This window comes from Babylonia areolata, chromosome 17, assembly GCF_041734735.1.
Source record: "Babylonia areolata isolate BAREFJ2019XMU chromosome 17, ASM4173473v1, whole genome shotgun sequence".
Classification (NCBI taxonomy): domain Eukaryota; kingdom Metazoa; phylum Mollusca; class Gastropoda; order Neogastropoda; family Buccinidae; genus Babylonia; species Babylonia areolata.
The window spans coordinates 6,300,319-6,325,318 of NC_134892.1; the positions used below are offsets into that span (position 1 = coordinate 6,300,319).

The 25,000-nt window shown below is 42.2% G+C and overlaps 1 protein-coding gene across 3 annotated transcripts in view; it reads right to left on the reverse strand.

The window, feature by feature from the left end:
• The window catches only part of LOC143291613 (uncharacterized), a 66,226-nt gene that overhangs the window by 9,845 nt on the left and 31,381 nt on the right, over positions 1–25,000 (reverse strand). For 2 of the 3 annotated variants that reach the window (XM_076601565.1, XM_076601567.1), the window contains exons 4-5: positions 21,912–22,258; positions 561–833 (exon numbers count right to left, since the gene is read on the reverse strand). In XM_076601565.1, the coding sequence (XP_076457680.1) occupies positions 561–833; positions 21,912–22,258 (620 nt within the window). The remainder of the gene's footprint in view (positions 1–560; positions 834–21,911; positions 22,259–25,000) is intronic. The other variant, XM_076601566.1, reaches the window with a different exon arrangement.

Below are 25,000 nucleotides of genomic sequence, written 5' to 3' on the forward strand. Positions count from 1 at the left end.
GAGAGAGAGAGAGAGAGAGAGAGATAGGGGGGAAAGAAAAGAAAAGAAAGGAATTATAGAATGAAGAATTTTCTGTCACTCTCCCTTGACTTTCGCTGGGGCACCAGTTTCAGTTTCAGTTCAGTTTCTCAAGGAAGCGTCACTGCGTTCGGACAAATCCATATACGCTACACCACATCTGCTTGGCAGATGCCTGACCCAACATCCAGCAGACAGACAGATAGACACAACACAACACACACACACACACGCAACACAACATAACACAACACACACACACATACACACAGCACACATACACACACACACGCGTGCGTGCACACACACACACACGCGCGCGCACACACACACACACACACACGCACAATACAACACAACACACACAACAGACAGACAGACACACACACACACACACACACACATCACAAACAAATAACACACACACAGAGCACAACACATCACACACACACACACACACACACACCCTCTCTCTCTCCCCCCCCCATCCTCCACGCCCCCCCCCCCTCCTCCCTTCTCTCTGTGTGTGATCAAAAACTCACCTCGATGATTTGAGTCGAAGGTCTCTTCATGGGTTTCTTGTTGGGGTCCGCCAAGAACAGACCGCCGTGACGGAACGGGTTCACGTGCACTTTGTGGTTGGGGGTGGTGGTGGGGGGCACAGGGGTGGTGGTGGTGCCCATTCCGAACCCGTTGGCCAGCGACTCCGCCCACTTCGTCAGCGAAAAGTCGGAGGTTCCGGTTCCGGTACCGCCACTTCCGGTTCCGCCCAGCGCCACGGCCAGGATGTCTGGCGTCGTCTCGGCATAGGACTGCTTTTTGTGGGGTGGGAGGAGGGTGGGGTGGGGGTGTCCCGGGTTAGTTTTTGCCTCAATCGATCGATCAACCAACCAATCCATCCATCCATCCATTAGCCACTCATTCATACACTCGCTCACTCACTCACTCACCCAACCACTTACTCACTCACTCACTTACTCACTCAACCAATCAACCACTCACTCACTCACTCACTCAACCCGTCAGTCAATCAATCCCTATAATGTATGAAACACATAGTATCGTACAGAAATTCGCTACCAGGATCGTCATAAGAAAGGGGCAAAATTTAAAAAGCCATTTCAACGAAATCAGTGATAAGATAAAAAATACTACTACTACTACTACTACTACTACTACTACTACTACTAAATCACAGTTATTTTCATCTTTAGAATAACCCGCATTGGAACCCAAGTGGAGTGATGGCTTAGAAGAGGTAATGCGTAAGCGAGAGAATCTGAGCGCGTTGGTTCGAATCACGGCTCAGCCGCCGATATTTTCTCCCCCTCCACTAGACCTTGAATGGTGGTCTGGACGCTAGTCATTCGGATGAGACGATAAACCGAGGTCCCGTGTGCAGCATGCACTTAGCGCACGTAAAAGAACGCACGGCAACAAAAGGGTTGTTTCTGGCAAAATTCTGTAGAAAAATCCGCTTCAATAGGAAAAACAAATAAAACTGCACGCGGGAAAAAAATACAAAAAAACGGGTGGCGCTGTAGTGTAGCGACGTGCTCTCCCTGGGGAGAGCAGCCCGAATTTCCCGAATTTCACACAGAGGAATCTGTTGTGATAAAAAGAAATACAAATACAATACAAATACAAAGTGTTATGTATGCATGTATATATATGTATGTTGGTGACAGTTCCGAGTTCTGTCTGTCGATGTTTTCTGTCTATCTGTCTACCTGTGTATTTAAACCGTTCAAAGACAGAACCTGGGGGTGGATGGCCCGAGGTTGGGTTGTGGGGGATTGGGGGGAGGGGGGAAGGGTAGGTGGGTGGGGGAGGTCATTCGAATTCTGTCTCTGAGGGAGATAGCTGTTGAATAAATAAAAAAAAAAATCAGCTTGGGGCATCATTTCATCGTTTGTTACTTGCTTGTTTTTTTTGTTTGTTTCGTTTTTGGTGATTATTTCGTAGGATTTAGTGCATAAGTGCTTTAGTCGGTCTTGTCATGTGTTTTAATGCATATCTTCACGCACATTCACACGCACGCACGCAAGCACACACACACACACGCACACACACACACACACACACACACACACACACACAGGCATACACACACACACACACACACACAGGCACACACACACACGCACATACACACACACACACACACACACACACACACACACACACACACACACACACACACAGAGGACTGAAAAAGACACAGAACAGAGAAGGACGAACAGAGAGGACTGGGAAAAAGGGAGAAAGACGGACAGACCGAGGGACACAGAGATTTTAAAAAAGGAAAAAAAACCCAAAAACAACGAAAACAAGAAAAATAGACAAAACAGATGTAGATCGTTTTGACCCATATTTTGTTGAAATCCACTGTGTACGGCTCATTTCTTAAAGGTAACTTGCGTGAAAACACATTGTGAAAATAATGCATCACTACAACCATTAGAATCATCTTCATCATCATCTCCACTAATGCTACTGCTGCTTTCATCATGATCATGAACATGATCATCACCATCATCATCACCGTCATCATCATCATCATCATTATCATAATCATCATCATCATTATTACCGTCATCATCACCATCACCACCACCACCATCATCATCATTATCATCATCATCACCACTATCATCATGATCATGATCATTATCACCACCACCACCACCACTATCGTCATCATCATCATCATCGCTGCAGCAACAACAAAATAAGGAAAATGAAACAGCAGCAACAGCAGCAGCAGTAGAAGTGATTGCAGCAGCAGCAACAGCAACAACAATAGCAGCAGCAGTGACAATATAGCAATAGTAGTAACAGCAGACGTAGCAACAATAACAGCAACAACAGCAACAACAACCTCAAGCAACACCAACGTATATATTCCCTAGTGAATACGGAAGCTATTAATACTAATAGAATCCTGCTATAGACAGGTCTACAATATCCTGAGATAAAGGAATGTGCATGATAAGAAGTACAACGCTGCTAAACACTATGTGTACACATAATTATCCACACATACACTGAGAATATCAAACAAACAAACAGATACAAACAAACTAAACAAATGAAACTGACTCGTCAAGGAATCAAAAGCTGACAAACATAAAGTTAATAACCATTAAAACAAAATACTTTTCTTCTTTAACTTTTTTTTCATCCAGAAAAACAAAACAAAACAAACAAACACGTGCTTTGCATTTTTTTTCAAGTGTGACGCCGTTTTTGGTTCAAACATTTTTTCTGTCGTCAGTGTACAATAATTGTCATCAATGACAGTGTAGATACAAGATAAAAGATAAAACCTGAAGAGTGTCTATGACTGCACTGAACAAGATGATAAACCGAAAAGTGTTTTTCTTTCTGGTCCAATTCAGAATGTTTTGTTTGCTCTGTTGAAACTAATTATTGTTATCGATTTTTTTCTTAATCCCCCACCCCCCCACCTCCCCCCACCCACCCCCACACACTTATACACACACACACGACCGCACGCGCGCACACGCACACATATCCAGTTCTCACAAAGAACAAGACTGAGGTTTCTTTTGAATATGTTTTACTGCAGAAAAAGCAAATAATCATAATCCACCGGTTCCACTGTAACTGAATATGATGATGCCATTGTATAATCATAATAATACATGTATTATATTGTTCATAATGCAGGCATACTGAGCACTTTTCGGGGGGACAAAAAAGGAAAAACAACAACAACAACAACAACAACAAAACAAACATACAAACAACCCCCCAACCCTCCAAATACAAACCTCAACATCAAAGGTGTGCTCACGTTCAGCGGTAAAGCTGTTATCCAGTGTGTGTGTGTGTGTGTGTGTGTGTGTGTGTGTGTGGTGTCGTGTGTGTGTGTGTGTGCGTGCGTGCGTGCGTGCGTGCGTGCGTGTGTGTGTGTGTGTGTGTGTGTGTGTGTGTGTGTGTGTGTGCTCTGTGAGGACATTTTCACTTCTCAACAAGAGTAGCTACATCCCCGAAGCATATGCTACACTTTGGACGCATACCTTGTGCCATGCAGGGCATACCAAACGCCGTACGTGTAAAACAGCCTACGCTCAGCCGTCGGTATGAAGGATGGTCTTACCTCAATGAGACAGTATTGTGAAAAAATGGAAGCTTAATCTGACGGGCGCAATAGGCGAGTGGTTAAAGCATTGGACTTTCAATCTGAGGGTCCCGTGTTCGAAACTCGGTGACGGCGCCTGGTGGGTAAAGGGTGGAGATTTTTTCGATCTCCAAGGTCAACATATGTGCAGACCTGCCAGTGCCTGAACCCCCTTCGTGTGTATACGCAAGCAGAAGATCAAATACGCACGTAAAAGATCCTGTAATCCATGTCAGCGTTCGGAAGGTTATGGAAACAAGAACATACCCAGCATGCACACCACCGAAAGCGGAGTATGGCTGCCTACATGGCGGGGTAAAAACGGTGACACACGTAAAAGCCCACTCGTGTACATACGAGTGAACGTGGGAGTTGCAGCCCACGAACACAGAAGAAGAAGAAGAAGAAGGAAGCTTAATCTGAATGCTAAAAAGTGTAAAGTAGTAGCATTTTATATGGGCAAAGTAAGAACATTTCCTGATTTTTATATCGATAAGGACAAAGTTGAGGTTGTAAGTGACTTACAGTATTTGGGATTAAAATTAAATTACAATAATAAAATGCATGTTGCCCAGCGAGATTTATATGATCGTGCTTCAAGAGCAGCATTTGCATTACTGAGGAAAACTGGCCAACTTAATCTTCCTGTCGATTTAATTATTGATTTATTTGATAAGACAGTTCTTCCTATACTTAAATATGGGTGCGAAATTTGGGGGGTTGATATTTCTGAAATAGTGGAGAAATTGCAATATAGATTTTATGAACTAGTTCTAAAACTAAGACAATCCATCCCATCATTTATGGTTTTTGGTGAAACTGGTAAATTTCCCGTGTTTGTCTCTGCTAGATCCAGAATGCTAGTGTTTAGGTTTAGGCTTGTTACAAACCAAAGAACGTCTAAACTGTCCTCGGTTGTTTATAGATGTCTCTTCAGTCTATACAATGATAGCGTACATCAGAACCAATACTTGAAAAGTATTCATATTGTCTTGGATGAAACTGGATTAAGTTATTTCTGGTTGATCCAACACAGTTTTGATGTACATCCTACATGGTTCAAAGAGAAAGTAAAACGTTGTTTAAAAGATAAGTTTTTGCAAGATTGGTATAGATAACGATACTATGTATGTCAATTACGGGATGTTTAAACCAAACTTTGGCCAAGATACTTATTTTACAGTGTTGCCAAATAATTGTGTAACTCACTCAGTACGGCCAGTCCTCTCTTCTCCTCTACACAGACCCCTCGGATGTCCAGTGGGTGTCTGAATGACCCAACCTTTGGCTTCCGTCGTCAGAATTGTGGTATTCTTTGTCAACATTCACCTCTTCAGTATAAGAGCCTTCCGTTTGCAATATTTTGATGATGGTAACTGGGGTGAAACGCTGTTAACGTCGTCTCTTTCGCCGTTCGTATGGAGAGAGTTAATTAAGTTTGGAACAACTAATAATCCTTTGCCTGTTAATAGACTGCTTTTTGACAATTTACCCAGAAATGAAAGAATCTGTGATAAATGTTCCACAAAGGACATTGCTGATGAGTTTCACTATTTGTATGCCCATTTTTTTTAAAGCATCAGACAAAAATGTTTATCTAGGCATTGTAGAATCCTCCCAAACACCATTAAATTCCACCTGTTACTTTCTGAAAAAACAACAACAAAAGAATACTGTTAAAACTTAAATCATTGGTTTCTGCTATACGCAGCTCTTTTTATTAATGTTTTGTTTATTGACACGTTTTTTTATTATTGATTTTTTGTTGCTTTTTGGTTGTTTGTTTGTTTGTATTATGAATGAAATAGTACTTGTCAATGCGTATATTAAGTGATTGAACGAATGAGCCTACTTCTTGTTTTTGACATCGCTCTTTTTTGTATTTATTGGATATGTGTAAATGATGAACGTATGTAATGTTTCAATGCCCCCAGGGAGCACACGAAATAAACTCCTTGCCTTGCCTTGCCCTGCCGTACAGAGAATTATCATACGCCACACGTGGTATAAACAATGTCCTCCACTGTAAGCACGTAACCAAGGACATGTCCTCAGCCATAAACGTCAGACGAAAAATCTTGACAAGACAACGGACAAGTAGTTGGGAAACAATAGAGGGCTTGAGAGTGGATGTCACACTGTGACAAGAATTGTATGTAACCCCGTCCACCCCCTTTTGTCGTTTGCATTGTCTGCCTTGACAGGAAGGACAATCTTTAGCAACCGCTGTGTACATCATAGGACAGAACAGGGCTCAACAAAGAATGATAGGTGGAAAGAGAGAGAGAGAGTGTGAGAAAGAGAAGTGACAGAGAGAGAGAGAGAGGGAGAGAGAGAGAGAGAGACGGGTAAGAGTGAAAGAGAGGGGAGAAGAGAAAGAGAGAGAGAGAGAGGGAGAGAAAGGAGAGAGAGAGGAGATAAAAAGAGCAAGAGAGAGAAAGAGTGAGGGAGAAGAGATAGAGAGAGAGGGGGGGAGGGGAAGTGAGAGAAGGAGAGGAGAGAAAGAGAGAGAGAGAGAGAGAGAGAGAGAAAGACACACACCTACACACACGCACACACACAGACAGAGAGAGAGAGAGAGAGAGAGAGAGAGAGAGAGAGAGAGGAGAGAAAGATTCGAAGTAATACAGAGAATGAGGAGAGAAAGGAGGGGAGAGAGGGAGAGGAGAGACAGAGAGAGAGGAGAGAGAAAGAAAAAGCGAGAGAGAAAGACGGAGTGAGAGAGGAGAGAAAGAGAGAGAGAGTGGTGAATGAGTGAGAAACAGAGACAGACATGAGAGAAAGAGGTGGGATGGGGGAAGAGAGAGAGAGAGAGAGAGAGAGAGAGAGAGAGAGAGAGACAGAGAGACAGACAGACAGACAGACAGACAGACAGACAAAAAGGCAGATGGATAGAAATACACTTTTGAGAGAATATTTCTCTTCTCTGACACTGACATAACAAAAATAGCTTGTTTCTGTGTTATATCGAAACAAAACAACTCGCTCAAACAGACACCAGCTGTAAAACAACAACAACATCAACAGCAACAAAAACAAAACAAAACAAACAAACAAACAAAAACCAAGCCCCGCTCCCACCCCCACCCCCTTCCCCCCCCACCCCCCCTCCGAAAAACCTTGCTGCAATCCATGCCTGCTACTTAAAAGCCAGCCAGTTTTGAGCATCACAAGAGACATACACCATCACATACATACAACCGACTTACAGCCATCGGGGGGGCAGCGAATTCATATCCACTGTGTGTAGGGCTCGGAATGACAAGGCGGGGCCCAAGTCTCACCTTCCGCCGCTTTTAATTAATGAACTCTCCTCAACCGAAGTCAGGTAACCCATTTACACCTGGGTGGAGTGAGGAAAATCGGAGTAAAGTGCCTTTTCCCAAGGACACAACACCATGCCGAAAAAAAGGGGAAAAAAGGGGGGGTTTCGAACCCTGATCACTGGTGAACGCCTAACCGAAACAGGCCACGGGGTCTTTAAACGCCATCACCAATATGTGTCCGACTATGACCATCAGAACAGCAGAGGAGGTAACTGCTGTCCCGACTATCTGGGCTAGAATTTGATTATAGTGGAGAGTGTCTTGCCCATGTACATCCCCACTCTCTCGGCCAAGAGGGTTTTAGGACAGTCGGCGTTGGGATGGTTCCCAAAGGCCAGCTAGCCCACAAGGCTGCAGCACTGAGAGCCAGTGCAATTTTGCCTCCTAGTTTGAGAGTCATAGTCCTTCACAAAAGACTAAGCTGTAAATTGTTTCCCATTGACTGGAGAAACCATTGATAATACAGCTCTCACTTTGCTGTTGGTCACCAATATATATATATATATATATATATATATATATATATATATATATATATATATATATATATATATATCGGGTGTCCCCCCAAAAGTGAACCGCTTTTTGACAAGTATTTACTCAGTGATAGAGAAACCGAACTCATTCAAATTTTTCACACAGTAACCTTTGGATATCATCAGCAAGTCTGCAAAATATCTAAATGTTTGGACGCAAATCACGCTAGTACTGTCAAATTCAAAACAGCATGTCAAAAAATCTAATATCAGAGGAAAACTCACTTTCTTCTTGAAACAGTTTTCAATGGTAACCTTATCACTTTCATTCAAAGGCATGGTTGGTCCTTCCAAACTGAAACTTTGGACAGAAACTGATTTTGGATGCAGAAGACAATAAATAAAAAAAACAATAGAGTTGACATCCAGACATGCTATTTTTAGACTGACACTAATTGACAGATGTCAACACCTGTCAGCTGGCATGAACTTGATGAAGGTCACATTGCACATCTCTGATATTGGATTTTTTTACATGCTGTTTGGAATTTGGCAATACTCGCATATTTGCGTCCGAACATTCAGATATTTTGCAGACTTGTTGATGATACCCTAAGGTTACTGTGTGAAAATTTTCAATGAATTTGGTTTCTCTATCACTGAGAAAATACTTGTCAAAAAGCGGTTCACTCTTTTCGGGACACCCGACTTATATATATATATATACACATACATACATACATACATATATACATACATATATATATATATACAAAACAAAGTTGAAAACCAGCACCTACTTTATAACAAAATATATACAAGAACACAGCTTATCGACAATTATTGTTTGTAAATAACACAACATCCTTAATCGAAAAAGTAAGTGTGAACAAGAAAAAAAAAGGAAAAAAAAGAAAGAAGAAAAAAGATAGAATGTATATCTACAAATGAAGTGATCGCATTTGCCGAAAAATCAATTTGATAGCAAATGCCATACTTCGTTAAAAAGAAAGGAATTATATCAAATTCCCGACCTTCCCCCGACCCCCCAGTTGTGCTAATGACACGTAGTGCTATCATGAACGTAGTGATAACGACACTTAGCGCCATTGACACGTTGTGCTATTGCCACGTAGCTATATAACTTTAAAACTGTAGTGATATCGACACGTAGTGCTGTTGAACGTAGTGATAACGACAAGTGACGCTATAGACACGCAGCGCTATCGGGAGGTCCGCCTTTGTCGTCTAACCCTGCCTCTGACGCTTCAGAATCTGCACAAAGAAGAAGAGAACACGCGATATGGTATTGACAACTCTTTGACAGAGAATGATATTGATAACTCTTTGACAGAGAACAATGATGAGCAGAAAGAACAATCATGTAGGCTACGTGTATAGGATACTCCGAAAATTTCCATTCATAACAACTCTGAATACGAAGGTACTTTGTCTTATGTATTTGTCAATAGCATTATCATCCTGCATTTTGACTTACTGTCATGCCTTCACATTATCAAATGGAAAACTGAATGGATGAATAAAGAAATAAACAAACAAATAAATAAACAAACTGACAGACAACTGAATAGATAAGCAGACAATCCAGCATGTATGATCAATGACGCTCTCATGTATAGACAGAATGAGGATAGGAAAATTAAATTCGTAACCCAACTTGGCAATGAAGGAATAGATTCTCATTATTGTAAAAATTAAATTGTCAGTGAATGCTCTACACGGTTTAACAACATTTCGGGGGCCAAATTTTGCACATCATATCGTCACAGTGACTTCACAACGAATGCACAATAAACCTGCGCAGTCATTTAAAAAAAAAAGAAGAGATAAATCTTGTCATTGTTTGTAACTGGTTTTAACCCTATGGGAATCCGTGAACACGGTTGGTGATCTTTCATATTGTCTGGAAGCAACGTGTAAGTGCAGACGGACATTGTCACGGGAGTGACTGGATATTTTTGCCTTGTGTGTGTGTGTGTGTGTGTGTGTGTGTGTGTGTGTGTGTGCGTGCGTGCGTGCGTGTGTGTGTGTGTGTGCGTGTGTGTGTGTGTGTGTGTGTGTGTATGCGTGCGTGTGTGTGTGTGTGTGTGTGTGTGTGTGTGTGTGTGTGTGTGATGCTTCTGTCAGGTGTGGCGTTCGAGATGCACGTGCATTTTAGGAAGGTGAGAATGTACGTGTATGAACGTTTTTTTCGGTAGTGCGGGCCAGGTTCTGGTGGTGACAGGATGTTATCTGTGTTAGTTCTGTCCCTTTTTCTCACTTTGCTATATTATTCTTTATAATTACCCCCCTTGTTTTTTTTTTTAGTATAAAAAATATTATACCTCTTTCTCTTATGGTTTCTCTTTATGTTTTCAGTCTTGGTTAGGTTATTTGTCTCGTGCTGTTTACTGTATCGTTGATAAAGAGGGAAGGTGGCAGAATGCTTAAGACGCTCATCTGCCGAAATAGAGAGTCCGTGAGGGTCTCGATACGAATCCCGCTTTCGTCCTTTCTCCCAAGTTTGACTGGAAAGTCAAATGGAACGTCTGGTCATTCTGGTGAGAAGATAAATCGAACTCCCGTGTGCAGCACGCACTTGGCGCACTGAAAAACAAACAAACAAAAAACCAAACACACCACCCTATGGCAACGAGAGTGTTGTCCTCTCGCAAAATTCTGTAGTCATAAGAAACTAGGGAGAGCTGGACAGCACACGGTCTTCAGAGAAGAAGCCCCCCTCAGTCAAGTGTTTCGGCCCTTAACTCCCTTCACTCTAAGGGGGCCAGGCCGCACCCAGGTCATGACTTCTGGATGCCCTTGTATTGCCGCCTTTTTTTTTCCCTGGTCCTCAGCAGGTTCGAACCCGCGCCTCCAGGGTGGTCGCCACTTCAGAACTGAGTCACCTTTTTCTGGCAGACGTTTTAACCACTGAGCCATCGTACGCCTAGTTTGAGTAGGGAAATGTAATCCTTATGAAGCTTACTTTCATTCCTCCTCGACCAGATCCAGCTGGAACTCTTTTCTGCTGCTTCTGCCATTGCCTTGAGAGCCCATGTCCTCATTCTGCCAGAAATCGACAGCTGTTTCATGAGGCTGTAGGCAGATGCTCCCACAAACCCTCCTGCACCAATCTCTATGGCGAGGACCTTGGCTTGGAAGCCTGATTCTCTCAGGTTACTGGTTAGACTGGCATACTTCTCGGTCTTGTAGATATGGGCTTCCTGCTTTCGTATGGCACAGTGAGCTCTACCACGCCTGTGAATAAATGCGAGCTTGGCGGTGAAAGGGTTAACCACACACTCAAACAAACAGAATGGGTCCAGAAAAAAAGAGATGAATGTAATATACACTCAAGTAGGAATACTGGGACCAAGGAGACCTGAGCGTATTATGGACTCAAATAGGAAGATGGATCAAACAAAGACTTGAGCATATTATGGTTTCAAATTGGAAGACTGGGACCAAACAAAGACCTGAGCGTATTATGGACTCAAATAGGAAGATGGATGAAACAAAGACTTGAGCATATTATGGACTCAAATAGGAAGACTGGGACCAAACAAAGACTTGAGCGTATTATGGACTCAAACAGGAAGATGGATCAAACAAAGACTTGAGCATATTATGGCTTCAAATAGGAAGACTGGGACCAAACAAAGACTTGAGCATATTATGGACTCAAATAGGAAGACTGGGACCACACAAAGACTTGAGCATATTATGGACTCAAATAGGAAGACTGGGACCAAACAAAGACCTCAGCGTATTATGGACTCAAATAGGAAGACGGATGAAACAAAGACTTGAGCATATTATGGTTTCAAATTGGAAGACTGGGACCAAACAAAGACTTGAGCGAATTACTCAAATAAGAAGACTTGGACCACACAAAGACTTGAGCATATTATGGACTCAAATAGGAAGACTGGGACCAAACAAAGACCTGAGCGTATTATGGACTCAAATAGGAAGATGGATGAAACAAAGACTTGAGCATATTATGTCTTCAAATAGGAAGACTGAGACCAAACAAAGACTTGAGCGTATTATGGACTCAAATGGGAAGACGGATCAAACAAAGAGTTGAGTGCATTATGGATCAAATAGTAAGACTGGTACCAAACAAAGAGCAGTGTGTACTACAGCCACCAAACAGTAAGACCAGGACCAACGGGAGAGTTGTGAGCATCATGGAACCAAACAATTAGACTGGGACCAGGGAAATAGTTTTGTACTATGGACTCAAAACAAGAAGACAGCGACCAAACAAAGAGTTGAGTTAGACCTACACTCAAACAGGAAGACTTGGACCAGAGAATGAGTTCAGTGCACTACGGGTTCACGTAGGAAGACCAGGACCAAAGGAAGAGTTGTGAGCACCATGCACTCAAACAAAAAGGCCGGGACCAAAGAAATGGTTGAGTGTACTATGGACGCAAACAAGAAGACTAGGATCACACAGAGTTGTGTCTACTATGGGTTCAAATGGGAAGACTGGGTACAAAGGAAGAGTTGAGTTAACCACACACTCAAACAAGAAGACTAGGATCACACAGAGTTGTGTCTACTATGGGTTCAAATAGGAAGACTGGGTACAAAGGAAGAGTTGAGTTAACCACACACTCAAACAAGAAGACTGGTACCAGAGAAAGAGTTGGTGTACTGCGGGTTCAACAGGAAAGAGCGAGGACCAAAGGAAGAGTTGTGTGTACCATTGACTCAAGCAAGAAGACTGAGACCAGTGAAAGTGTTAAGCTATTATAGACTCAAATAGGAAGACTGGGACTAGAGAAAGACTTAAGTGCATTAACGCTTTCACCGCCAGTCAATTTATAGTACAAAATTCCCTTGTGGTACAAATATAGAAAAGACAGTGGCAAAGAACAGCTGGGGATTCCCCCTGCGATGCATAGAAAATATGGCCTATTCTACCACCGAACATTAAGAGCAGTAGGTTCATGGATAACAGACCAATGTGTGTGTGTGTGTGGGGGGGGGGGGGGGGGGGGGGTTGGGGGGGGGGGGCGGGTTAGAGGGGGAGTGGGTGGGTGCTCACTCAGCCTGTCTGCTGCACGACTGACCAGCTGTTGTGGGATGGAGAGCTTTTTGGGGATCATTTGATATCGCTGCTTTTTGCCCAGCCGACGGCACTGGGTCTTATCGAAACTTTGTGGTGGTGGGAGTGAGTGTGGAGATGGGGATAGCTTTGTAGCTTTGTTTTTTTGTTTTTGTTTGTTCTTTTTTGCGGGGAGTGTCAGGACAGGCACTAATGGACACCACAGACCGAAGTGACTCGGGAGCAGTGCGGGGTCTCCTCTAGTATGTGGCCAAAGGACGACCTATAATTGATAACTCCCGTTGGACTGCTTGCGCCGAGGCTGGGTCTGTGACTCAACAAACCTCGGTGCCGCTATGGTTGTAAAGAGTCCAGATAATGCCAGTGAGATGGCGTGTAATTATGATAGGCAGAACCCTACCACACACACACACGCACACACACACACACACGCTCACACACACACACACACACACGCGCACGCACACGCACACACACACACACGCACACACACACACACGCACACGCACACACACACACACACAGACACACACACACACACACACAAGCTATTTTGGGACAGTCTTCATTACCAGGATTTTGATGACCAATAGCGACGGGCAGCCCAGCCCAGTGGTTACACCGTCAGACCTTAAAACTGAGGGGTTTTGAGTTCGATCCTGACGCCTGCATGGATAGTTGCTTAAAGGTGGAGGTTTTTTTCTCTCTCTCTGATTTGCCATGTGCTCGAGTCATATAATCCTCTTCGTGTGCATGTATATGCAAAAGATTATAAAAAAAAAGAAAAAAAAAAAGAAAAAAAAAAGAAATGCACGCTAAATGAAGCTTCTGTAATCAATGTCAGCGTGTTATGGAAACTCGAACATACTCTGCATGGACATATCCAGCAAACGGAGTGTGGCTACCTTATAAAAAAAACAAAAAAACAACAACAAAAAACAAACAAACAAAAAAAAAAAACACCCCCCCCGCCCCCCCTCCCCCACTCCCCCCCAAAAAAAACAAAACAAAACAAAACAAAACAAACAAAATGGCGGAGGTCGCAGATACGATTGAACACAGGAGCCGTGGGCCAAGAAGACAGACAGACAGATGAAAAGAAAAAAAAGAAAGAAAGAAAGCAGAAACGAACTATATGACACGTCTGTCACCGAGACTGGTGGCCAAACTTTTGACATTGACACGCGAACGCTCTCGGTGTAATCAAGTCGACATGATAATGTTGTTATGTTCATTTTAGTGCATAGTCAGAGGACTTTCTCCATAGAACTGCAACAGCGACTGAACATTTGGTTCACCAATGATGCCAAGGCCTTAACGCATCAAAAACTATATGACAGAAGCAAGATGGCCCTCACGGAATTAAAAAAAGAAAAGAAAAAAAAAGAAGCCAAGATCCTGTTCTCAGCGGAAAGAACAACGCAAAGTTTATAATTTTATTTATATATTTTTTCAAACCTTGAAAGTATTTTGTTTTCCGGCTTATAAAAGAAACCCAATCTTATTTGGGGAACACTGTGTTATAACCCTTTTTTTGACTCACTTGTGTAAACAAAGTGAGTCTATGTTTTAACCCGGTGTTCGGTTGTGTGTGTGTGTGTGTGTGTGTGTGTGTGTGTGTGTGTGTGTGTGTGTGTGTGTGTCTATGTGTGTGTGTCTGTGTGTCCGTGGTAAACTTTAACATTGACATTTTCTCTGCAAATACTTTGTCAGTTGACACCAAATTTGGCATAAAAATAGGAAAAATTCATTTCTTTCCAGTCATCTTGTTTAAAACAATATTGCACCTCTGGGATGGGCACAAAAATATAAAAAATGAAGCCTAATTATATGCAAACTGCATTTACTGTTATATTTATATTTTTTGTATTCTCTAAACTTGGCACTTTGATCTGATATTCTGACCCAACAACAAGAGCAGTCATTATTATCATTTTTTGTTCAAGCAGGAACTTCTTTTGCTAAGCATGGAAGTTTTATTTATTTTGCAAACGTTTTGGTGGGGATAGTAAAAAAGGGAAATTACTCTGTAATTAATGCTAGGGGGCCTAATTTGCTTTAAACTGATCTTTCTCATCTTAAAAAGCTTGGATTTTTTTTTTTAAGTGTATCACAAGTGAGTCTTGAAGGCCTTGCCTCTCTTGTTTTCTTTTTCACAACAGATTTCTCTGCATGAAATTCGGGCTGCTCTCGTCGAGGAGAGTGCATTGTCACAGTGCAACAGCACCTACATTTAATAAAAGACTTTTTGCAAGTGTATTTGTTTTAATATGAAAGTGGATATCTTTTTTCGACATAACTGTGCCAGAGGCAACCCTTTCATTGCCGTGGGTTCTGTTGCGTGCGCGGAATGCATGCTGCAGGAGGGTTGAAGAGGGTTGGGGGGGGGGGGGGGGAGGGAGATTGAGGAGGGTTGGGCGGAAGTAGGGGGCACTGCTGCAAGGCAACATGGGAGAAAATTCCTTCATAGCCAAGTCAGCGAACTTATCAATTTCTTTCACAGTCAAATCCAAAGATGCAAACATAAAAACAAGTGCATCGGTAAAAAACAACAACAAAACAACCTGTTCTGGGAAGCGAAAAAAAAAAAAAAAAAAAAAAAAAAAATCACGATCGATTTAAAGGAATCGGAACGTTCCAGTCAAGCTTTGGATATGGTGACCATTATCTTATAGTTGTCACGTTGTAACATACCAATCTTGCACACCAATAAAATGACAGTATACTTTTGCAACATTCGTAACTTACTCGCGGGTTTTAAGGCGCCTCAAACAGTGATCACATCAGCAGAAGTGTGTCTTTTATTTACCAAACAGGTTCTTTTTTTTCGGGTGCATCTCATTGATTTCATTAGAGTTGGGATGCTGTTAATTGTTCATCGTTTCATCACAGGTTCGAAAAATCTCACACATCACTTGTCAGTCTTATTGCGTTCAGTTTCTGTGAAATGTTATGTTTCTCGGCAAATTTCCTTGTGCAGATTATCCTGAATATATATATATATATATATATATATATATATATATATATATATATATATATATATATATATATATATATATCGAGTGTGCCCCAAAAGTGAACCGCTTTTTGACAAGTATGTTCTCAGTGATAGAGAAACCGAATTCATTGAAAATTTTCACACAGTAATCTTAGGGTATCATCAACAAGTCTGCAAAATATCTAAAAAAATCTATCTCGCATAATTTGCGTCCGAACTTTTAGATATTTTGCAGACTTGTTGATGATACCCTAAAGTTACTGTGTGGAAATTTTCAATGAATTCGGTTTCTCTATCACTGAGAAAATATTTGTCAAAAAGCGGTTCACTTTTTTGGGGACACCCGATATATATTTTTTAAATGTTAAGAATGGTCGAAAAAAAACAACTGTTCAGCACTCAAAAGAAAGGAACACTTAACTGACCATCGCAAATCATCATACAAAAGTCACTTTCACGCTTTCGTGCCAGAAAAGTCATATTTTTTAAGGAGCAGTTTCGTCCGGCTTCACAGGTTGAAAATATTTGTTTTGATTGAAGCATAAGTGAAAATGACTGACATTAACTCTTTCCATACGAACGGCGAAAGAGACGACGTTAACAGCGTTTCTCCCCAATTACCACCATCAAAATATTACAAGCGGAAGGCTCTTACACTGAAGAGGTGAATGTTGACAAAGAATACCACAATTCTGACGACGGAAGCTAAAGGTTGGGTCATTCAGACACCCACTGGACATCCGAGGGGTCTGTGTAGAGGAGAAGAGAGGACTGGCCGTACTGAGTGAGTTAAATCCCAGTTCTAGTTTAAAAAATGTTTCTCACATATTGTATTGATAGCCAAGTTCACCAATTTCAGGTCTAGAGATATATACCCGCTGAAGATAAATAAAAAAGAGAGAGAAAAGTTAACAGTTCTACGTATAAGGCAAGGATGAAAACGGATATTACAACCTTGCCATGTTAGTGAACACATGATTATGGATTCCATTTTCAAAACGTTATCATCAGAACGTAGCCATACACAGTTGCTCAAGATCTTGATGGTTGCAGATCAGGTCGCATCGCCATTTTCAAGAGAAATACACAAACCTGCATCTGTTTTTATTTTCTTTCTCTTTTTTTCTCTTGCTCTTTTTCTGTTACACACACACACACACACCACACACACACACACACACACACACACACACACACACACACACACACACACACACACACACACACACTATGGATGCCTACACACTTACATTAAAATTTATTCCTTGTTTGGAAAAAGTCACCATTCTCAAAACATTTGATCATCAAATGAGATTATTGGATGATTAGTGGGATTATAGGAGAGAAGAACAGGAAACTATATGGTCAGCTTTGTTGTTACATTTTTCTCTTCAAATTGTTGAACCGCGAAAAGACGCAATATACTTGTTTGTGGTACAGGCAAATAAGTAATAACGCTGCTATATACGACGGTAAAAACTCTGATCCATTAAGGTCATAAAGAGCCTTGATTCATTCCAAGTGCGGAAGGAAACTGATGGATATCTGATGTGATCACTGTTTCATAGGATCAAACAAACCAGTGTTCTCGTTAAATGCTATTAAATATCATATTGTCAACACACTATAGTGATACCATATACGGCTGTGCTTACCTTTCCAAGTGTTCTGAGAGACCGAAACGACATTTCTTCCGGAACCTATGCCTTCGAATTATGACCAATCAGGTCGTTTCAGCCACAGTTGCTCCTCTCCTTCTTCGGTCGCCATCTTTGAACGTGCAGGTAGCGAGTTTCCGGTCGATGACGCATCCGGCTTGTTGCATTCTGTACTAGGGATTCCAGGATGGAGTTCAAGTGTAATACTTGTGTGTATCTTTGATCAAAATTATAGACGAGGATCTTGACAAGAGGAGAATCAGTTCGAGTTAATATCATCAAAGAGATTATTAGTAGAAAAGACTTAGAATCAACATAAACAGGGGTGCTTTATGAAACGAAACTCATCGTCTTCTACCGAATTCATGTGGCCCCAACGTCTAATTGTTTTTTTTTGTGTGTGTGGCATTCAGCCAACCTACTGATGTATGCTGTATTGGTGATCATTAGTGACGGGCGCAATAGCCGAGTGGTTAAAGCGTTGGACTGTCAATCTGAGGGTCCCGGGTTCGAATCACGGTGACGGCGCCTAGTGGGTAAAGGGTGGAGATTTTTACGATCTCCCAGGTCAACATATGTGCAGACCTGCTAGTGCCTGAACCCCCTTCGTGTGTGTATGCAAGCAGAACATCAAATACGCACGTTAAAGATCCTGTAATCCATGTCAGCGTTCGGTGGGTTATGGAAACAAGAACATACCCAGCATGCACACCCCCGAAAACGGAGTATGGCTGCCTACATGGCGGGGTAAAAACGGTCATACATGTAAAAGCCCACTCGTGTGCATACGAGTGAACGCAGAAGAAGAAGGTGATCATTAGTGATAGGGAAATACTCGAATTAGTGTCATCATTTTATATGGTAATGTATGTTTGATTGTCTCTACAGTAGAGCCAATCTTTTTTTAATTATGTAATGCAACATCCATTCATATTTGAGCACTTATAAAAAAAAAAAAAGATAGTGTGCAGTGTTTCAACAAAAGAGATATACATAATAAATACTGGGAAGATTTCTACCAAATATTATGTTTCTGAGTCCTCAATAAACTACTTCCCAAAAGTTCCAAAACGTTGTAGGCAGGACTCATTCCGCTTCATAAATGACACTGAGTTTGAAACTAGTTTGCCATTCGTCAAATTTGGAGTTAGTCTAAATAACCAAATGGCTGGACTACATACAAAATCATCACCATTTCAAACGTTACCTGCTTTCCTTAAAAAGGAAGAAGAAGAATATCTATACACTGAATTAAAGTAGCGGAGCTGAATTAAATCATGTTGGTGCTGCATGAAATATTTCAAAACTAAAAGTCTAGACTGGTAAATAACACTTTTAAAAACCAGTTCTTTTCCGGGGAAAGTATGAAACCCGAAAATGAAAATTCAAATATGAATACTGCGCCTTTGGTGTGTCTGATTTGTGGGTGTCCATATCATGGGGCAAAATCGTAAAGGAGAAATTATACATTTTTCTTCATAAAAAACCAGCAACATTGACTGATCATGCAGTCAGTAACATCGGATAAGATGAAAGAGATTAGCCCCAAAGGGTAAGATCACAGAGATTAGGTCAGTTGGGATTAAAAACAAAATAGAACACAAAAAGTCGGGTGGGAGGGTAGGAGTCCAAAAGATTTAGGTAATTAATAGGGTATCTACTGAACTACTTCCTGCTTCTACGGGTTATAACACTGTTTGTGACCCGGCGCCGGAAAAGGGTTAAAGTTTTGGCAAAAAAGATATTAGCACCACGGTTTGGAGATAGAAGGGGTTAAAGTAAAGGGACAGACAAGTACATTAATGGACCAAGTGGTTAGAATGGACTAAATCCAGGAAACTGTAAGTTATACTCTTCTCATACAATGCTGTGTTTTCAGAGACGTGGATTTAATTGAACAGGAAAGACTGTGAGTTTGAAAAGAAAAGAAAAAGTACGAGTTCAAGTTTGGAAAAAAACAACAACATTGTTAAAGCATGCAAACATCTGTTACTGTTATTACATGAATGAAGACTGTGGACGCAAGAATCTAAACACGTGCAATACATTGCTATGCCAGATATCAGAGAGATAGAGTTACTTAGAACTGTGTTATTATCATGTCTACGAAACAATGAAATAAAGAACGCGCTAATACTAAGCTCCACGTGTTGGGAATCCATTAAATGGGAAGGTTAACATATCAACATATCAATAACATTCCAGCTACCAAAAGTCTAAAAAAAAACCCCCAAAAACCCCGAAGAAATTAAAATGTTAAAAGTCCCATATTCTGTTACGACTGTAGGGACAGTGAATTCATATCCACTGTGTCCAAGGCTCGGCATAGGAAGGCGGAGCCCAGTCCTCTCCTTCCGCCGTTTTAACCTTCCCCGACCGAAGCCAGGTAATCCATTCACACCTGGCTGGTGGAGTAAGGCAAATGGGAGTAAAGCGCCTTTCCCAAGGACACAAACCACTATGCCGAAACGGGGGCTGGAACCCAGATCACTGGTGAACACTGGATTCAGAAGTTCAACGTCTAACCGATTCAGCCACGTGCCGAAACAGGGGCTGGAACCCAGATCACTGGTGAACACTGGATTCAGAAGTTCAACGTCTAACCGATTCAGCCACGACGTATCCGGAAAATCTTAAGTATTTTTTGTTAAAACCATGCAGCAGATGTAGTAAACTGATTGTTAATAGATTTACTACAAATACAGCCTGGTCCCCTTTTGTTAATAAAGGCTACTATGGACAAGATGTAACTGATACATCGTTAATCAAAACTGTCATGTGGTTGTTTTGACCAACTTAACATAATCTGCAAAAGAAGATTGATAACGTACGAAGATTGCTATTGGCACGCGTTGAAATCACCGTGTATTGAAACATCTCATTAGCCATACATTCAACGAGAATATCACGAAATGAATTATTAATTATGATTAGTTTATGAGAACAGTGAATCAGCTCTCCCGCTATCCTTCCACACAATTGTTTGTTCAATTGTTTTATCATTGAATGGTGTTGTTGTTTTTTGTTTTATGGCCACAACAGGCAAAGTACTTTTGTATGTTACTGCATAGCATTACATTGCATTAGATCTCGCGGCATTGCGCTTTCATAGGCAAAGCGCGTTACAAATATCCAGCAACGTAACGCAAAGTAAAGCAGCATTACATAACATAACACAAAACAGCACAACACAGCATACATCAACCACAACCACAGCACAGCACAGCACAACTCAGCACAGCACAGCACAGCACAGCACAATCCATCTCCACCCAACCCAACACAACACAACAACATAACACACGGCCTTCGATAGAAAGAGCTCTGCAAAAGTAGAAGACAAGACACTACAATTCACAGCACCGCTCTGCATTCCATCACATCACAGTACACCATCACGTCCCATCCCCATCCCACAACCTCACACCCTCACCCTCATCCCACTCACCACCCCTCACCCCTACACCTTACCCCATCCGCAACTCCCCACATCCACACCCAACAATCCAACCCCCTCACATCCACACCCAACACCCCCACCCCCTCAACCCTCACATCCACACCCCCCACATCCACACCCAACACACCCACAACTCCACCCCTCACCCCCCACACACATCCACCCCCTCACCCCTCACATCCACACCCAACACCCCCACCCCCTCAACCCTCACATCCACACCCCCCACATCCACACCCAACACACCCACAACTCCACCCCTCACCCCTCACATCCACCCCAACACCCCTCACATCCACACCCAACACCCCCACCCCCTCACATCCACACCCCACCCCCTCACATCCACCCCCACACCACCCACACCCCTCACATCCACACCCAACACCCCCACCCCTTCAACCCACACGTCCACACCGAACACAGCCACAACTCCACCACCTCATTCCTCACATCCACGCCCCACACCCAACACCCCCACAACTCCACCTCCTCACCCCCACGTCCACATCCAACACACCCACCTACCCATCCTCACCCCCTCACCCAACACCACACACAACACCCCCACCCCCTTACCCCCCCCCCCAACCCCATCAACCAACCATCCTCTCACAACCCTACCCCCACCCCTCACACTCCCATATCCACCACCCCAAACCCCCCCAATCCACACACCCACCACACAACCTCACAAACACCCACACACACCACACCACACCACCCACACAACAACAGAACCGACCTGCTGGTGTGCCATCTGGAAGGCTAGCGAGTCGAAGTTGCTGGAGAAGACGTCGTACTTAGACAAGGGATCCGCAGGGCGGGCCACCGCCGTGTGAGCCGCCTGCATGTGCCCCGCGTGCCCGCCGTGCATGGGCCGCGCGGGCTGCATCGGTCGCGGGTACTGGGGTCGAGTCTGAGCTGGGCGGGGTTGGGCGGGCCTGGGACCGTAGCCGCCAGCATGCTGCGGGTGGGGTTGGGGTTGGGGGTGGGGGCGGGGTTGAGGGTGGTGGGGGGGTTGAGGGTGGTGGGGGGGCCTGGGGTGAGGCTGGGGGTATCCTGGGCCGGCTGGCCTTTGCTGGGGAGGAACTGCGAGAAGGGGAAAGGGAAGGGAGGGAAAGGAAAAGAAAAAGAAAGAAGATTGTGAGTAAGTGAGTGAATGAGTGAGTGAGAATGAGGTTGTTACGTTGTTTTTGTTTGTTTGAGGAGGGAGGTATGGGTTGACTGTTATCGTTATCATGATGATGATGATGATGATTGTTGTTGTTCTTGTTGTTGTTGTTGTTATCATTATTATATTGTTATTATCATCATCATTATCCTTATTATCATCAGCAGCAGCAACAGCATTATCGTGATGATGACAGTGGTGATGGCTGTTGTGGTGGCAGTAGTGGTGGTGATGGCAATGATGGTGGTGGTGCTGACGTGGATGATGGACGGAGATGATAAAAGCATCAGCATTTTTAACACGAACAACGAAGAAAGATGACGACGAAAACGAGGACGATGACAATTACAGCAACAGTACTCAAAATGGTTAGATGACATGGTATGATGTTCGGACAAAAGATTAAAAACTACTACTGCTGGTATTAGTCTTCTGCTTCTGGTACCAATGCTATAGGTACAAAAATATATTCGTCGTCGTCGTTTGTGCGTGCGTGCGTACGTGCGTGCGTGCGTGTGTGTGTGTGTGTGTGTGTGTGTGTGTGTGTGTGTGTGTGTGTGTGTGTGTGTGTGTGTGTGTGTGTGTTCGTGTGTGTGTGTTAAAATAAGACTTAGAAGTAACGGAAAGCAGAGGCAAGGAGAAAGAGAGACAGAAAGAGAAAAAGAGAGAGAAAGAGAGAGAGATGTGGAAAATTCGAATATTGACGAATATCCCCACCACCACCACCCATGTTTTTGTCCGTGGCAAAAAGGCACTCAACTGACAGTCATGTGATATCAGTACCAATCGAACAATTCGATGATTCCTTCTTCCAGCTGCATAAAATGAATTGGTATAGCCTTCATAAAAACAAAAAGATTCTACAATAGCAACAGCAGCTGCAGCAGCAGCAACAACAAAAACATAAAGAAAATAAATTTTGTAGCGTTGGATTACCAAGGCTTCAATTCTATCAACGAAAACATTGTGAAAAAGATGGTTCAAACATTCATTACAATGAGTTTGGGCTTCATTTCACCTGTCGTTTTACAATAAACAAACAAAATAATAAAGAACTTACGAAACATTAAAAACACAGGAAGAAAACAAACAAATAAACAAAATAACAACGAAAGATGCTATCGGAATTGTGTGATTCTATAGGCGAATACTGTTGAACATACTGGGTTTATCTGTCTGCCGGTACTGACAATTAGTTTAGCATTTCGAGCGCATTCTCCTTTCTTCTTAAATGCTCATTATTACTCATTTTTTGTGTGTTTTTGTTGATTATGTTCTGTTTCCTTTGGTTTCGTTTCGTCCAATTTCGCTCCGGAGGGGGGGAGATTGTAAAAAAAAATTATTGCATAGAATGAAATATTAATTCTGATTCCTCATTCTGTGAAATGCGCAGGTACAGGCACAAGATGTTTCGACATTCGATTAAAAGAAACATGTTCCAAGAGCATCTTTTTATCTTTAAAAAATTTTTTTTTTTTGTGGTCACATCACCTTATCAGCCTGTTTCATTGCTCAAAATCAAAGTAAAAAAATTCCTTTATCGTAATCTTTAGACAGTATAAGGGTAAATAACTCGGAGGTCAAGGTGGGGTCAAGTTCAAGGTCAACTGCAGTACATGCAACGAAGCTACAACAGTGGTGAGAAGTTAAGGGGGAATAAACTGGTGGGAGATAAGTCATCATTTTACGTGCGACAAAAATAAAATAAAATAGAATAGAATTTTTAAAAATATTTAAAAAAAAAAGAAAAAAGGATTGACTCTCACTGAAAAAAAAAAAAATCTTGGAAGTTCATTGTTTGGATCGAAGTCTAGAGCACTGAATGGAATAACTGAATGGGATTACTTTTATACTTACTATATCATTCTGCTTCAATACTTACTTTATTTCTCTCTCTCTCTCTCTCTCTCTCTGTGTCTCTCTCCGTTTGTGTCTCTCTCTTTCTCTCTCTGTGTGTGTGTGTGTGTGTGTGTGTGTGTGTGTGTGTGTGTGTGGTGTGTTTAAATTGTTGTTATTGCCATCATTATTTCTTGTTTTAACTTATATGATTATATGAAATACATTATTCGATTTACTTTAAGGCGCGATCCCTTTTTAATTGTCCTCTCTTACTTAGTCTCTTACTTAGTCTTTGAATCATTTGTGGGGTGTTTCAGTGAATGTTTTTCGTGCCACTGTAAAGCGCTTAGATTGATTGATATGGATACTTAGATCTTCGAGAATATGCGCATAGCAAGACGTCTTACTAAATAGAATAAATGAATAAATAAAAGTTATCAAAACAAGACAAAAATGAAGGCAGAATTTATCTTTCACAAGACAGTCTGTTGTGCTGTGGTGCCTTGCCTAGAATGATGGCAAGTTTCCCAACCAGTTCAATTATCACATAAATTTTAAAAGAAAAGGTAACAGACATCAATGCACAACAGATAGGTATAAAGCCACAAACATGCACTCCATACCAATGGACAAAGGACATGCCAAAAAAAAAAAAAAAAAAAAAAAAAGGACCACCACGCTACGCATGCGCACACACCCAAACAAGGCGGAAAGCGCACTGGTACAAAGAGCAACGAGGCAAACACCCAGACTGGCGTAGGGATACACAAGAAAAGCGGAAACAAGGGACATAACGTGAAGGTTCCAGGTGGTCACGAGAC